At 35.2% G+C, this 16,323-nt stretch overlaps 1 protein-coding gene and 1 pseudogene across 18 annotated transcripts in view; one reads left to right on the top strand and one right to left on the bottom strand.

The window, feature by feature from the left end:
- Positions 1-16,323, bottom strand: part of HYDIN (HYDIN axonemal central pair apparatus protein) — a 335,404-nt gene that overhangs the window by 227,757 nt on the left and 91,324 nt on the right. For all 18 annotated transcript variants that reach the window (XR_005650472.1, XM_039852028.1, XM_039852026.1 and 15 more), the window contains one exon: positions 5,651-5,852. Coding sequence is in view for 17 of the 18 variants with exons in the window: in XM_039852028.1 (XP_039707962.1) it covers positions 5,651-5,852 (202 nt within the window). In the remaining variant the exon portion in view is untranslated. The remainder of the gene's footprint in view (positions 1-5,650; positions 5,853-16,323) is intronic.
- LOC120594001 (uncharacterized) lies at positions 7,053-7,171 on the top strand (annotated as a pseudogene).

The following is a 16,323-nucleotide window of genomic DNA, read 5'->3' as shown; positions in this document are numbered from 1 at the left end:
TGTAGTCCATCCTCCTGGGAATGGTTTCGCCCATCACCCTGGAGTGGCCCCTCCTTGAGCTAGCTGAGTGACTGTGTACTTTAACTTCTCAAGAGCCTCACTTTATTCTTTAGCCACTTCCTTCCAGAAGTCCTCCCAGGCTTCCTGTCATTCTCAAAGCCCACTTGCTTACTCCCAAGCCTTTATGCATGTTTGGACAAGTATTTTATTTTAGGTAATTGTGTTTCTAGATTGTTTTTTAAATACTTAACATTTACCCAGCCTCTCACACTTCAAGGACAATTTTGTTTCTTTTAAACTTGCTTAGCTTTAATTCTTTCTTAGCTGTTAAGTTACCTGGAGAACACAATCTAGAACTATCAAGGACTAGGTTTGGATACCGATTCTAATTATTTACTAGCTCTGTGACTTTGGTAGTTATCTATTTCCTCTAAGCCAGTGCCTTCATCTATAAAACAGAAATAATAGGAGCTCCTCTGTCATAAAGATGTGTCGAGGATTAAAAGTGATCAAGGACCTGGTGCAGTTCCTGGGACAAAGCAGGTGCTCAATAAATACCAGTTTGCTCCCTGTGTCAACCACAGGCGATTACCAAGCTGTCAAGTTTATAAAATGCTGAAAATACACCTAAAGACAGCTCCTTTTCTCTTTCTAGCTCTTCATATTACTAGCAATGGTTAAGAAACGCAGCCTTCCCCAGCCCCTCTACTCCTTGTTGTCACCGAAGGTGTGTTCACATTACTCCTGGTATCAGTTACTTCATCTGAATTTCAAAGACTGAATTTTATCTCCTCCCAAGGCATTTGAGCATTTCCCCATCATGTTACTGGTATTACCAATGATGAGAAATGAATTCTTTAGCTCACTCAATGAGAGCCTGGGGGCAATGAATTCCTGTCCCAGCCCCAACTATTTTCTAAATAACTTTATGAAAACCATATGCTCAGCAAAGACAAATAACTCTTTTTAATAACTTTAGTGTTCAGGCTCCTTTGGCTATATAGTATAAAGATGTTGGAGAAATGGGTTCAGTGTGTTCTGGTTCCAAGGAATATAGCATTCTGTGCTTCCCTTTTATTGCTATTTGGGAAGCAGTGTCCAAGGTAACGAGGGCAGCAGTTCTATACTGTCGGCAGAGCAGCGCGAATTAAAGAGAGCTCAGACCATAGAAAGAAAGGAAACCATGACTTCTTGCAAGTGGAATTTATGATACCTATCTTTAAGAATAAATCCTAAAAAACAACCATGGATAAAAATAAAAACACAGCTACAAAGATGTTAATCGAAGTGCTAGCAATAACACAAAAAATGTGGGTAGATTGAAGGATTGGTTAAACAAATAATGTGAATCATGAACATTACATTTATTTAGGAGGTTAGCAGGAGTAGGGTGCAGGGATAAAATGCCTCGTACAGACCAAGGATGATAATGCTCCATGAATTGAGGAGTACGATTAACTCAGAAAACAAAAGAGAACAAAATAATTCCCAAATGTGGAGGGGCAGGAGTAGGTAGAGATAGGTACCACACGTCTTTCTCTTTGCCCTCCGATAGAGAACCAGAGCCGTGGTTGAGAGTGTAAGAAGGAAACGTGCAACAACACCTTGGGCTGGGTTGACTCCAACAAAAGCTTCTCTATATCTCAGTCTATTGTTTGGCCATTTGTCCTGCTGATATTTATGGTTTCCTGCTTTAGAGGTGGTTCTATTCTACAGATGAGGACACCTCTCATCAGAGAGTGTAACATACATCAGCCTTCCCTCTCGGTAAAACCATGGATTTAACCTATTTTCCCAACAGTATAGTAGCCACCAATGCCCATCACCGTCAAGCATCAAGTACAGTCCGGCCTATGGACTACAGTCAGTAGGGAAGACTTGTGTCTTGGGTACTGTAGCACTGAACCAGTAATGCCCCTCACCTTCAGGTGAAAGCGACTCTGCTCCTTTGCAGTGGCCCCAAGAGGTGGTAACTGGATGCTGAGGAGGTTAAAAACCAAAGCCTTCATGGCTGAGAGAAACACTCCCATGTGCACACCTGGCAATGGAAAGGATAAAGCCATCCTCCTTCAAAAGGACCATGAGACTCTGAACACTGAGCAACTCTGTGATGACTGTTATAAACTGAGGACTAGAGGTCCTCTTCTTGTTTACCACATACTATCTAAGTCTTCAGATTCCTATATTACCCTAGAGAAGGGAAGGGACCCCAAACACAACTAAGATTAAACTTATTACTACCTGGTGGTAGGCTCAAAGCCCAATTAAAACTGATCTATCTAAAGGAACATATCATTTCCTACATCTGAATGTGGTGGAATAAATCCATGCTGACCACTTGTGAGGGGTCCATTGAGAATTCAAGGAATTACTGCATAGAGCAGATCTAGAATTAGAGCCAGCTGCTATTGAGATAATGGTCATGACCTTCGTGGAGAACTGGGGAACAGAAATCCTCAAAAGTCTATGCTGAGTCTCTGAATATAATAAGCTGTAATAAGATTGAGAATGAAAGAATCCTGTAGTATGTTTCATAATCCCTCAGGACAAGGTGGAGGAAGTAAGGAGGGATAAATGCAGCCTCCACTGCTAAAGAAATTACTTTCTCTGCAAGTCCCAGAAAACCTTCAAAAAAGAGAAAGATCCAAAAGGTAATTTTTTTAAAGGTCCCTATATCTCATTCTAGAGGTTTAAATAAAAATGGAAAAAAAAAACCTCAGAGCCCAGCACCTCTTCCTAGGGGGAGAGAAATCTTCATTTTCAGAGTCTAGACTCTGGAATTAGGCCAAGGTCTCCAAATCAGGACACATGTCCTAAGGTTGGTACCAATGTGTTGAGATATGTAGATAGAAAAGAAGTCATCCTTCCCAGAATGGAAATGATAAACTGCCAGGAATAGGGCTTCCTATTCCTGAGTAGGGCTGAAATTCCTCCAGTGGGAATTTTTGAAGTCTTGAGGGCATGGGTTAAAGCAATTAGCCTTCTCAAAGTAACCCTGGAGCAACTTTCAGATCCTGTAAGGTAAATGCCTCAGGACAAGCTTTAAACCATATTATAGCCGGAAAGCAGTGGACAGACTTTTTAGTCTCACCTAAAAGTCCATACTAAAGTTTTAAATCTTAGGTCCTTGGGGTGCTGCAAAGGAAAACTTTAATTTCTCAAAGTATGCATAGGCCCATTTAGCACAGATCCTCTCTGTTCCAAGTTCAAGACCAAAATCGACCTTTCTACATTTTTTAACTACAGAGGCTGATGAAGGAAGAAAAGGGAGAGGTTGCTCATAGTCAGGAGCAGGAGAGTTGAACAGCTCAAAAGAGGATTTATACCATTAGCTAGAGATCTGACTGCTGCTTCTCAGGGATAAGCAAACATCTGTCTACAAGCAAGCTACCAGAAAACATTCTACTGTGTCTGCCACTGATGTGTGGCCTGAGATATAACCTGAGGATTTGTGATGTGGAGGCGAAGGGTGCCCACACCCATAGCAAGAGCACTGCCACCTACAGAGGGGCAGCTATCCAGAGACAGGAACTAAATGTTCAGTAAAGGACAAATCTCTCTGTATTTGCCTTGCTTTTTGAGAGGATGGGCATTTCGTGGCCAGTTATGTCCAGGACAAGAATCCATGACTAATAATATGAGTTGCGTGGCATGCTTGGGGATATATCAAGGAACAAGAGAGGAATGAAAGAGAAGAGACAACCTGGACAAATAAGATATTAGGTCTATTTAATAAATGACCTATTTCCCTTCCAAATCAATTTCCCTTCTTGCCCCAGGCATTTGGCCCTAGGAGAGGAGAAAGGAGGGGGTAAGAAGCAGCACATTCAATCAACTCTTCACTTAGATCAACTAGTCGTTTGAAGAAACATGAGTTACGTTGTTATGTGTTACCCAAAGTGAAAATAGAGGTATTCTTATTTAGCCATCTGAAGCCACTTTTCAAGTTCATTGTTTAAGGGAGGGGCATGATTCTAGATGATAAAATTAGGCTTCGAGTCATGGTTATGAAAACGCTATCCCATATTATTTTCTTGCTACAAAAATATTGCTAGAGGAACTAATAGAAAGAGTAATGGAGATAGTGAAAGAAAGACAATACAAGAGAAAAGGAATAAGACCAAGATAATATTAAAGAGATAAAGGTGTGAGTGTCATAGGTGGAGTGGGAGGAAAAAAGACGAGAAATATCCATACATGTGCAGTTGAAGTTATATTCTCTATACCTTAGCATCTCTGATAGCAATTGGCTTCAATTTTTCTTCAGTTTCACTGTTGAAATTAACTTCCTTAAATACTTTTTGGATATAGGCATGGCATCAATCATGTCCTATACATATATAGTCAAACACAGAGAGCTGAAATTACAGCTGGCTCTCTGACAGTGTATACTCATTCTCCCCAAAAGATTATGCCTACAGGACAAACAGGATATTTAACGCTACATTTACTATTGTTCCTCTGTTTATACCTGCTCTCCCATTTTCTCTTTTAAACTCTTGGACCATTCTGATTGTTGGTACAGATACGTCAGCTGAGGAATCGAACAAACGAAGCAGTAGATGAGCGGTTTCCTATTGCCTTTTTAAACTACTGGTATTTCTCCACCATGAGGCAAACTAAAGTTTTTAGGCAGGAACGGCTTTTCTTTTCTACTATTTAAAGATGGCACAGTTGCAATCCAGTGATTAAAGCTCATTGTCTGAACGATGAAGCTTTTGGTCCACTGTGTCCCGTCATTGTCTCGGCTCCTTCTGATTCAATTAAGGGCAGCACAGTGGGGGATTTCTGCCTGGTTTCCATGGACCTAAGACTTTTATTTTTATCACATTCTAACTTGGTTTTAAACAAAGCTTTGAAGCTTCCCAGGGCTAATCTTTAATGAAACTGGAGAGGCAAATAAAAAAGGCTGAAATAAATTCCAATGAAAGCAGCAAAAGCCTAATTCAGGGAGGATGGAAGGAGTTTAAAAGAAGCTAGGGTAGAGCCAGTAAAAAAAATACTCAAAATTTCACGGTGAAGAGATTAGTTAAAAAGAGTTTGGTTTAACATTTTATTAATTTTCTCCACTGCCTGCAGTATCACTTTAAAAAGCAGGAGATTAAAGATACCAAGACGAAATCATTATTAAATTACATGGTTAGCAGGGATTCCATAATGCTACTAAAACTGAGAATATAAAAGCAGTTATATATGTAAGCCCTTTTTCCTCATTCTTATTTTCTGGAGGTATCTTTTCACTGAAAAAAAAAAAAAATTCTGCATTGATAGCAAGCCAAAAGAGATTATTTTAGAAACGCTATGAAATCTAATCAGTCTGGTTAGGGTTATGAAACAAAATACAGACATGTAGATTAGTTTTGAGAGAATAATAAAGAATGATATATTTGGTGTTTAAAATCTAGTAGTTTAGCTACTGATAAATTATAACCAGGTTAAGATTAACTGGGAAAGAACAATATTGTGTTCCACATAGCTCAAATCAAATTCTTTAAGTGCAACAGGAGCACCATACATTGGAATGATGTTATAAAATTTTGACATTGTCGAGTTGGTTAAAAATTTACCATAAAAGTCACTGATTTTTTTCATAATAACTTTGCTTTATGTTCTCCCCAATTACAGCATATCCGTGATTTTTCTTACAAACCTATGCTTTTCTCTGTCTTCTTCTTCCTGGGCAGCAAATATCTTCCACTGGAAATGGGCAATGATGTTACTACGGTTGTAAATAGTTACAGTTCGCTGATTCGCCAGAGATATGTAGGTTTTCTCAATGATCAAAGAATTCTTGTCCAGCCTTATATTCACATCTATGGCAGCTCCATACAGAGATACAAACACTTTTTCACCTAGAAATTTAGAAAGCATAAACACACTTTGAATGATGCTAGTAGGCTATTTTCCCCGCTACTGAAGTTAGAGAATACTGTATAAGCATTACACATTTCATTCTCTTTTTTCCCCCCATCAATCCAGAGGTCAGACATAATCAGAAAACTTAAATATTATGTTTGGTGTAATTACAGAGAATCAAACTATCTTGCTTAGTCATTATAAAAAATACATAAAATATGAATTGTTGTGATGGCTGCTATGAGATTTTTTTCTTCTTTGTAATAGTTTTAAATCCTATAGCCTGACCATGAGGGCACCTGAAATCTAGAATTATAACCATATGCCTTATCTCTATCTCAAGCATGAGCTGCATATCTGATTCTTAAAGTAACTGTACCAAGTATATCTGAGAAGAGCTAAGTCCAATCTAAGGGAATCAGGATAGAAGATTCAATAACTTCATTAATAGAAAACTGACTAATTCCTAAAAAACAGCAATGAAAACAAAACAAAAATGAAACACACATTACAAAACTAAAAAGACAGAAGTCACGTTTTAATTTAATTTTGTTAATGATAAGAACACCTTTATTTAGCATGGTAATTTAAGTCTCAGACTTGATTCAAGATGTGCCAATTGTCTTAATTCTAGGTGTATAAATGAAGGCCCTGATTCCAAGAAGACACAAATCTACAAACTATACTCTATCTGATCTGTGCAATGTCACAGGAAGTACGTAGAAAAAGAAAATACTTAAATAACATGAATGTTCTATTGATCTGTGCTGCTAAAGTTTTAATCAGCACCTAGAAAGCATTATGATCTGAACCTGATTTTTTAACAAATATTTTTGCATTATTTGCTATTGTAAGAACCACGCTGCCAGTTAGTAAATTCACAACAATATACATTGTAAATGTTCTTCAGGCCCTATCATTTTGAACACAGCAAAACTTTCCACTAAATTAAAAAAATAATAAAAAGTAAGGCATCCAGGCATTTGACTCTAAAATCTGAAATTTTTATTCAGAAAAATATACATAAAGTAAAAATTTCAAGTACTATACAAGTATATACCATGAAAATAAAATGTCTTCCTCCCCTTCATTCAATCGTAGGCCTGCTTTTTAGAGGTTAGTGCTGTTAATATTTTCATGTGCTTCCTTCCCAAATAAAGGTATGCACTCTCGTCAACTTTTAAACTTTCTAATGAGTCTACAGCCATGCCACCCTGAACAAGCTTGATCCTGTATGATCTCGGAAGCTAAGCAGGGTCGGGCCTGGTTAGTACTTGGATGAGAGACCACCTAGGAAGACCAGGTGTTGTAGGCATAAAAAATAAAAAAAATAAGGGAGTGTAAGCTGACAAGGTCTTTGCAATCTGTGAGGTCAACCAAAGGTTGCCTCACCTAAAAAAATAAATAAATAACTTTCTGATGAGTTAAATATAACAATATGATGGGTAAAAACTCATTGTTGCTATAATTTGCATATTCTCAATTCTCAATTATGGATGATGTTGAACATCTTTTCATGTATTAATTGGTTTTATATATATATATATATATATATATTTTTTTCCTCCCCTGTGAGATGCCTATTATGAGATGCCTATTATAGCGTTGGTCATTTTCCTTTTGAGTTCATCTTTTGCTTATTGATTTGTGAGATTTTTTTAATAATAAAAATTAGCTCTTTATCATATATGTTGCAACTTTTTTCTGTTGGATTTTTAATTTCTTAATGATGTCTTTCTGAATAAATGTTCTTAGTCTTTATGTAGCCTACTTATAATTATTTTCTTTCTGGCTTTTGAGAATAAGCCTAGATTTTCTTAAAAATTACATTGCATCTCAACTTCTACTTTCTCTTCAAAGTGGTTCTTTTCTTAATGAAATTAAAGTAACCATAAGCAGGTCTGGCCCAATGCACTATTTAAAATGAGACATGGGTGATTTTCTTTTTTCAGCAATGATAACTTAGGTTAACTGACTTTCCTGCTAGACATAACTTAAAAATCTGAACAAATGATGAATAAACATCTTCTTAAAAGCACTTCAGAGCCATATGATAATGCAAAACTATCAGGCCAAAACAGAACCCAAAGAGACAAATGAGCATGGAAGAATGTTTTGACCTGAGGATATACCACTCTTGGTAATTTTGAGCTATCAGCTATCATTCTTGTAAGGGCAGGAGAGACAGAAATCAAAGTCCTAAGCCTACAGAAGGGGAAGCTTAAGGGGGAAAAAAAAAAAAAAGACTCTCCTCACCATAATCTGAGCCTCAAGGGACTGTACTCAAGATGAGGATGAAGTGGAAGTAGACGAGCCCTAGTACAGTTAAATATTATATTGTATTTGTCTGTGCCTTGCAGAGAACCTCAGTTTAGAAGTTGTGGACTGGCTTTGCCCTCAGAAACCTGAAAGAAGCAACTCATTTCTCTTTGGAGAAAGGTACCTGTATCCAAAGTTTCAAAACTGTTGATTATTTAAAAAAAAAAAAAAAAACCCCACATAGCCAAACATAACCAAGCAGGCAAAGAAACAACATTCTGTAAGTTAGAACCTACAGATAAAAGATAAACAGAAACAGATCCACAAAAATCAGATACCAGAATCATCATATAAACCAATTACATTTAGTAATTTAAAGAAACAAAGAATGAGCTTAACTATACACAAGGCATAGGAAATAAAAAACTAGAAAATTTGAAAAAGAGCCACACTCTAGGCTCTTAAAAAAATAAAATAAAATAACCTAAAAATTAAAATCTCTAGAAATATGAGAATTTTATTAATTTTATGAAAAAATTAGTGAAATAAAAGTTGGTTCAGAAACTACAAAAGGCAATGGGAGAAAATTAAAATACATGGAAAATGCACAATGAATAGGTAAAAGAATAGGTAGATGGAGTGAAATGATATAAAAGTGTTGAGCTGGAAACTCAGGAGAGGAAAGAGATAATGATGCGAAGACAATATTTCAAGAAATGATAGTTAAGGGTTTTCTAAGGGTTTCTCAAATCATTGGTTTAATAATGATTTTGTAGAAAAAAGTGCTATTGAGATAACTTGGTAGCCATGTAGAAAAATGATATTAGAACATCAGAATAAAAGTCAAGAGAATCAAATATTTAAATGTTCAATGTGAAACCATAAAAGTAGAACAACATAACTTTAGAGTTTTTGTAAATTTTCTACAACTTTTAAAGTTTTCTGACTGTGACTCAAAACCCAGGTCCCTCTAAAAAAGATTAAGAAAAGTGATTACATAAAAAAGAAAAAAGAAATTCTGCATGGAACAAAAATTCATAAGCAAAAACAAAAGAAAAACTGGGTAAAATATTTGCAACTTGTATCTGAGACAAAAGAAGTAAATCCCCAAATATATAAATAGCTCTTAGAAATCAATAAGACAATCCAATAAAAGAATGGGATAGAATTGTGAAAAAAAGAAATACAAAGGTCCCCTATTTAGATGTTCAATTTTACTCCTAATAAAAGAAACACAACTGAAGATGTACTTATATACCACTCTCCCCATAAACTGGCAAAAAAAAAAACCCAAAAGTTTGAGAACATAATTTGTTTTCAAGGCTGTGGTGAGAAGGCACTCTCATACACTACAGTGGGAATGCAAAATGGTACCATTTTCCCCCAATCCATGGAATTAATTTGGTGACATGGATCAAAATATCTATCAATATTATAAAACCATTTATCTTCTGGCCCACTTCCAAGAATTTATCCTATAGATGAGTCAGAACAAGATCAAGGATATTCATTACAGCATTGTCTTAATAACAATAGAGTGCAAATGACCAAAGTATCCATCAAGAGAAGGCCAGTTAAATAACTTGTGCTACACCTATAAGTAGAATATTGTACAGGTGTTAAAAAGTACACAGTGATATAGAACTCCAGGATATATGGTTAAGTAGAAAAAGCAAGGTTTAGAACAATTTACATAGTATGTTATTTTTGTATAAGGGGAGAATATTCAAATATGTATTCATGTTTGCATCTATTTGCATAAAAACACTGGAAATATATATAAGAAACCAATAAAATGAGAGCAAGGTGGGTTGAATGATGTAGGGTTGAAATAACACCTTTCAATATATACTTTGAAATATTTATTTTTTGAACATATGAATACATTACTTATCCAATATCTTAATGTAAAAGGGGATTATAGGGCCTCAGGAAACTTGTAATAGCACTAATAATGGGAGAAATATAAAATAAAATAAAATAACATTTCATAACATCACATTAACAAAAATCAAATAGTTTGACACTGCAGTTTTGGCAGTATATTGGCAAGGATGTGGAAAAGCAACAATTTTCATATGCTGCTGATGGAAATAAAAATTGGTAAAACCACTTGACTAATCAATTTAGTATCCAGTAAATCTCAAGATTCATTTGCCCTATAACTCAGCAATTGTACTTTTAAATATTTATCCTTAGGGACAATCTAATACAACTGCACAGAACATATAAAAGAAACTAATTGCAGCACTGTTTGTAATAGCAAAAAAAAATAAGACTATCCTAATATTCAATAAGAGAATACATAAATTATAGTAATTTCAAATGCTGGAGTGTTTGCATTAGTTAAAATAAATCAGAGCTATCTGTTTAAATCTTTAAAACACAATATTGAATGAAAAAGTCAAGTTGGAAAATGATACATACAGTATTATATCATTTATGTGAAATTTAAAACTACTTGAGACAATAGTATATATTGCTTATGGATAAATAAATATGTTGGAATAGCATAAAATGCAACCAATACAGTTCCTCTGAGGACTAAGACATGGGAATTAGATCAAGAAATGATAACAAGGTGACTTCAAATCTATAATCAGTTATCCATAATATAATACATCTGAAAGAAACGTGTAGAGCAAAATGCTGAGATGTGTTAAATAGAATGGTTGTTGATTATATTATATCTGTGGGTTTGTGGTCATTTGAAGCATTTCATTATTTAAAATCAAGGAAAAGATACGTCACACAAATTTAGGGGTCAGTGAAATTAACGTCATCAACTTGAGCTGCTTGCTGCAAAACAGTTCCTTCCCAGAAATACAGCAAGGGCCACTATATTCTTTTCTAGAACCATCTAATATTCATTTTTTCACCACTATCTTCCAAAAATCATCACATATGCAAAGTGAAGGGAACAATAACTCTTTTCTTGTTCCCACAGCTGTTGAAGTGCTTGCTTTTTACACCTACTTTTGTGAAGACAAACTTAAAAAGGGTCTCCTGCCCCTAGCTACTTAGAAGACTGATGGGATGGAGGGCGTGTTATGCTTACGAGAATGGATAAGGTTGCTGTGCCTCAACAATCGTGTCCTTGGAGCACTGTGCCCACACACTGGCTCCTTTGGGGTTTCTGGGGTTCAATGCCACAATCACTGTAGATGAGGTTAGCTACCATCATTTCTTACGTCCTAATAAAGACATATTTTGTGGAAGGTCTCATTACCTCTTGCTAGTTTTGCTCTTATCAATCTTGCAAAAACAAATATGAACAAAACTAATATTATCAAAAAAAAAAGTGAAGCTAGCTATATACATAATACATTTCATACTGTGGTTTCAGTACTTTCAGACAGCAGAGGACAGTAAATGAAATATATGAGTGGAGCCCTTGATTCTCTAGAGAACTAAAAAGTTGATAGATGGAGTATTTCTCATCTCTTGGTCTCAGCAAGGTCAAATTCACCAGTCAAATGAATTGCTAAATCAAACTTCTTTGGAAGTTCTCTTTTTCTGAAGGGTTCAGGAAACAAATTATGGGTCTAGACTGAATTCACCCAGCACATCAGTGGCAATACCAAAATTGGTATTTTTAATCTGCAATAAGGAGGTATAGGATTATAGGAAAAGTGCTGGACTCAGATGGTGCCAAAGACCTGGGTTCAAATCCCAGCTTTCCTTAAGTGTACAGTCGTTCAATGTCTCTGGGCTTCGGTTCGCTGATCTCTACAACGAAGGTAGTTAAATAGATGTCCTCTAATGTCCCTTTAAACACTAAAACCTAATGACTTGGGAGTCTTCACTTTCTGTGTAATTTATGGACCTTATTCCACTTCCCTAAACAATCCCTGACCATCTGTGTTCTCGCTTCTGCTATTCCCAGTCCTAAGTTATGGAATAAGAAACAATAAGAAACAGAAAAGAAAACCAGATCAAAAAATATTTCCACTGCCTCTAAGTCATGTTAAAACATTTGCTTCTTTTTCAACAACTATATTTTGTTAGATTTTCTAATTATAACAGCACACATTTATAATAATCACATAATTGAAACAAAGTTTATGCAGGTAAGTCTGCATAGGTATACTCAGATATGTATTATTAAGCAGTTTCAAGATATCATATCACATTCCATTACTTACTATACTATATTTTGATATTCCCTTATTGGCCTTAGGAGAAAAAATAATTTCTTTATGGTTTATTAGAGTAAAATACATAAATGACCATAAGCTGCTCTGTGAAGTACTAATATTATGACTGCTTGTATATTTAATAACAATACATCACCACACCCTTAGGGGAAAAGCCTACTTGACAACTTCTGACTCCTGAACTGAAATATCTCCTCTTCAGTAAGACACACGATACTTTTTAAAATGCTGAATAAGTGCATTAGCTCTATATCTTGATTATGCCAGTGGTTAATGTCACCTCTAAGATGACAGCAACCTCACTAGGCACTAAAGAAAAACACTGCTATGTTCTTACATCTAGTGTTCATTCAAGTAACCAAAGGTTCAATAAGAATGTCTCTTTTAAAAGCCTGTTCTGAATACCAATATCTCTTTAACTGCAAGAACACTGCTTCAAACTCTAGTTGTTGAAAAAGCAAAACCCCCTGGCTGCATTTAATCAGGAATATATCCAGTGGAGGATCAGCAACTAAAGGGCATAAACACAACTGTTAGAAGTGTGATTGAGTACTTCCCACTGAGGAGTATAAATGTTCCTCCTTCTGGAACATTGTTTGAGGAAGTATGAAGAAAACCCATGTTAAATTTCCCTCCTTGAATCAATTTATACTTCAAACAGCTGCAGAAAGTTCAATTAGATGCTTATTTAGGGAGATGGGAAGCCAATGATCATGGCTGCTTGAAAAGGCTGCATGATTAATTATTCAGGCGGTCATTACCACTTTCCACTAATGAAAGCTTGGCTATAGGTTCTGGTCATTGATAACCCACAATAAAGATGAAAGCATATTCTTATCGGCAGTTCATTTCATGTAAAGAAAATTGCTAGAAGACAGTTTACCTCTGTCTGCAATCTTTAGAAAATGACTTTATTCATGAACCAAAGTTGATACTAGAACCTCAGGGTATGGAAATTAACTTTTCCATGGATGATTAACTTTTAATACACAAATATTAATTTTCTTTAGCGCAGAATTATAAATGTAAGTATGATGTCAATCCAAGTACTTACATAAAAGTAAAATTCAGATTGAGGAACGCTGGGAGAATGCAGCTGCATTTCAAAGTCAAGGGATTTGACTTTGCATATGTAGTGATATGTAGTAAAAATGTATATGTAGTAACATGAGAGATTAGCCCTAAACTTCAAACAATCTGAAGTTCCGTTAACAGGAGAATAGATACAGTGGAATAATGCTCAGGAGTAAAAAGGAAATTACTGATAACACACAACATGAAAAAACCTGAAAAACATATGTCATATAAAAGACATCAGTCACAAAAGAATATATACTGTATTGGTTTGTTTATTTTAAATCCAGCAATAAGCAAAACTAATATAAGATGATAGAAATCAGAACCTCTAAAATGGGGGATGAATGAATTGACTGTAAAGGGGCATGAAGGAACTCTCTGAGGTGACAGATGTTCCATATCCTGAATGGAGTGGTGGTTACAGAGGTATTTACACTTGTCAAAACTCATCAGACTGTATATTTAAGATTTGTGCATCTTATTGTATCTATATTATACCTCAATAAAAATATAATTAAAGTTACATCAAAACCCAATGACTATGTAAGACTAAATCTAACCATAATGTTCAAGATTTCTACCCAGAAAACTACTACTGAGGGTAATTAAATAAAACCTAAATACATGGAAGGATAAACCATGTTTATAGTATAATATAAAGAGAATCATAAAGTAGTAGGAAAGGATGAACTACCTTATAAATAATGCTGAACAGATATAGATATAAATTGGAGTCAGTCTTAAGCAGCAAATTAAACTGGAGATTGAAACATCTAAAATACTCAATAAAATATTTTTTAAACTTCTTTAAAAATAAGGACATCAAAGTAAAGTGAAGAATAGCAGGAAATAATGTAGTGCAAAGGCTTTTTGCCCTAATGGCTTTTGTTAACTCTTGAACTGTATTTTAACTATTGCTTTGTGTGCCTAGGATAGCAGATAAAGTCCAGGGTCCAGTCAAAGGGGAAATGCTAAATCCAAAATTTACAAAGCATGAAGGTATACAAGATATGATGGGGTTCAGGACACACTACCCCAACATATGGCACCTTGGCATATTGAATATTTCAAGATGAAGGAATCTGAGAAATGGCAGATGCAGGAAGGATTTTCTGACCTTCCCTTGAGGCAGGTCATAAGATCCTCGTGTGAGAGGGGACCTCCTATGCTGAGATGACAGGAGCATCCTTATCTGCAAAGGCTGAGGGATACTGAGAGGAATCTGAACAAACAGGCCTTGCTGTTTCCCCCAGTTTACTACATTTAGCTCATACTCTCTTTTGTTCTATCATATTTTTCTACAACTGTCCACTCTCCATCAAACCTAGTACAAAAACACTCAGGTTTAACCACTTCTTCAGGTCTTCATTTCCTTATGAATGGCTCCCATTTCACATAAAACTTATATTAAATAAATTTGTATGTTTTTCTCTTGTTCATCTGTCTTTTGGTACAGGGGCCCAGCCAAAAACCTAGAAGGGTAGAAGAAAAAGCTATTTTTCCTCCTCTACATATACCATGGTTGAAAACCATCAGAAACAAAAAACAGCAAGAGAGAGAGAGAGAGAGAGAGAGAGATGGATAGACGGATAGATATAGATAGATAGATGATAGATAATGTAGAATTATCAGATACAGAATATGATTAACTATGTTTAATATATTTTTTAAGAAATAAAAGGGAAACTTGAAAAATGAAAGAGTAGAGAACAATTTTATTTAACAAGAACCAAATAAAATTTCTAAAATGAAAATAATTATAATTGAAAAATTAAAAGTCAGCAGATGAGACTTCACTAATGAGGAAATTATTGAATGGATAAGAAGAAAGTATCCAGAGACATCTACAGTGACAAAGAAATAGAAAACATAAAATAGAGGTTGAAAGGAATAAATAATAGAATAATAAAAGATTAAGTAATAGAATCATAGAGTAACTAACTAGAATTCCAGTACAAGATAATAAAATGAAGAAGAGCCAATAATCTATATAAGAAAAAAAAAAAAAACATTGTCCCTACTTCACACATACACAAAAGTGAAATCAAAAATCAATCATTAACCTAAACAACTACCCTTCTAAATAACCATAGGAGAATACGTTCATGATCTTGGAGAAGGTGAATATTTCTTAGCAAAAAAGGAAAAAGCATTAATCGCAAAAGAAAAAAATTGATAATGTGATTTTCATCAAAATTAAAAATTTCCACTCATCAAGAAATATTAAGAAAATGAAAAGGTGAGCTACAGACTGAAAGAAAATATTAGCAATACATACATCTGACAAATGACTAGTATACAGAATATCAAGTTATAAAGTACTCTTACAAATTAATAAAAGGGAAAACAACTCAAAATGAGTAAAAGGCTTAAAAATACACTTCATTAAAAAAGATATGTGAATGGCTAGTAAGCACATGAAAAGGTGCTCAACATGATTAATCACAAGAGATATGAAAATTAAAACCACCAGGAGATATCACTACACCACTAGTATGTGTAAAATGAACAATACACTACGTGTTGGTGAGGATGAAACTGGAACTCTCACGCTTTGTTGGTGGGAGTGTAAAATGGCACAGCTACTTTGGAAAAAATCAATGTTTCTGATGTGTCATAAACTGTGCTTTTAACCTTCCACTGTTGGTTTACATGGGCCAAAACTTCTCCCTTTGCTTAAGCTAGTTCAGGTTCCGTTTCTCTTGCTTGCAGCCAGTGAATTATGGCCAACACTAAAAGATAAGAAATATAGAGTGTAACTATGGTTATGTGTTGTTATTTTGTACGATATGCAGCCACGACCACTTAACCACATGTCCTTAGGCAACAGCTTGAATTGTCCTGCTCAGATATGTGTCATTTGTTGCTATTCCCCTGGCTGTGCAAGTCTGTCTTCTCCCTACAATGTCCTTCTGAGACAATCTGGATCAATCAATGTGAATGGGTAAAAAAGATGTGAGGAGGAAATGAGAAA

Source organism: Pteropus medius, unplaced genomic scaffold, assembly GCF_902729225.1.
Source record: "Pteropus medius unplaced genomic scaffold, Ma_sr-lr_union100, whole genome shotgun sequence".
NCBI classification, from domain to species: Eukaryota; Metazoa; Chordata; class Mammalia; order Chiroptera; family Pteropodidae; genus Pteropus; species Pteropus medius.
This window is presented reverse-complemented; position numbering and strand designations above follow the sequence as displayed.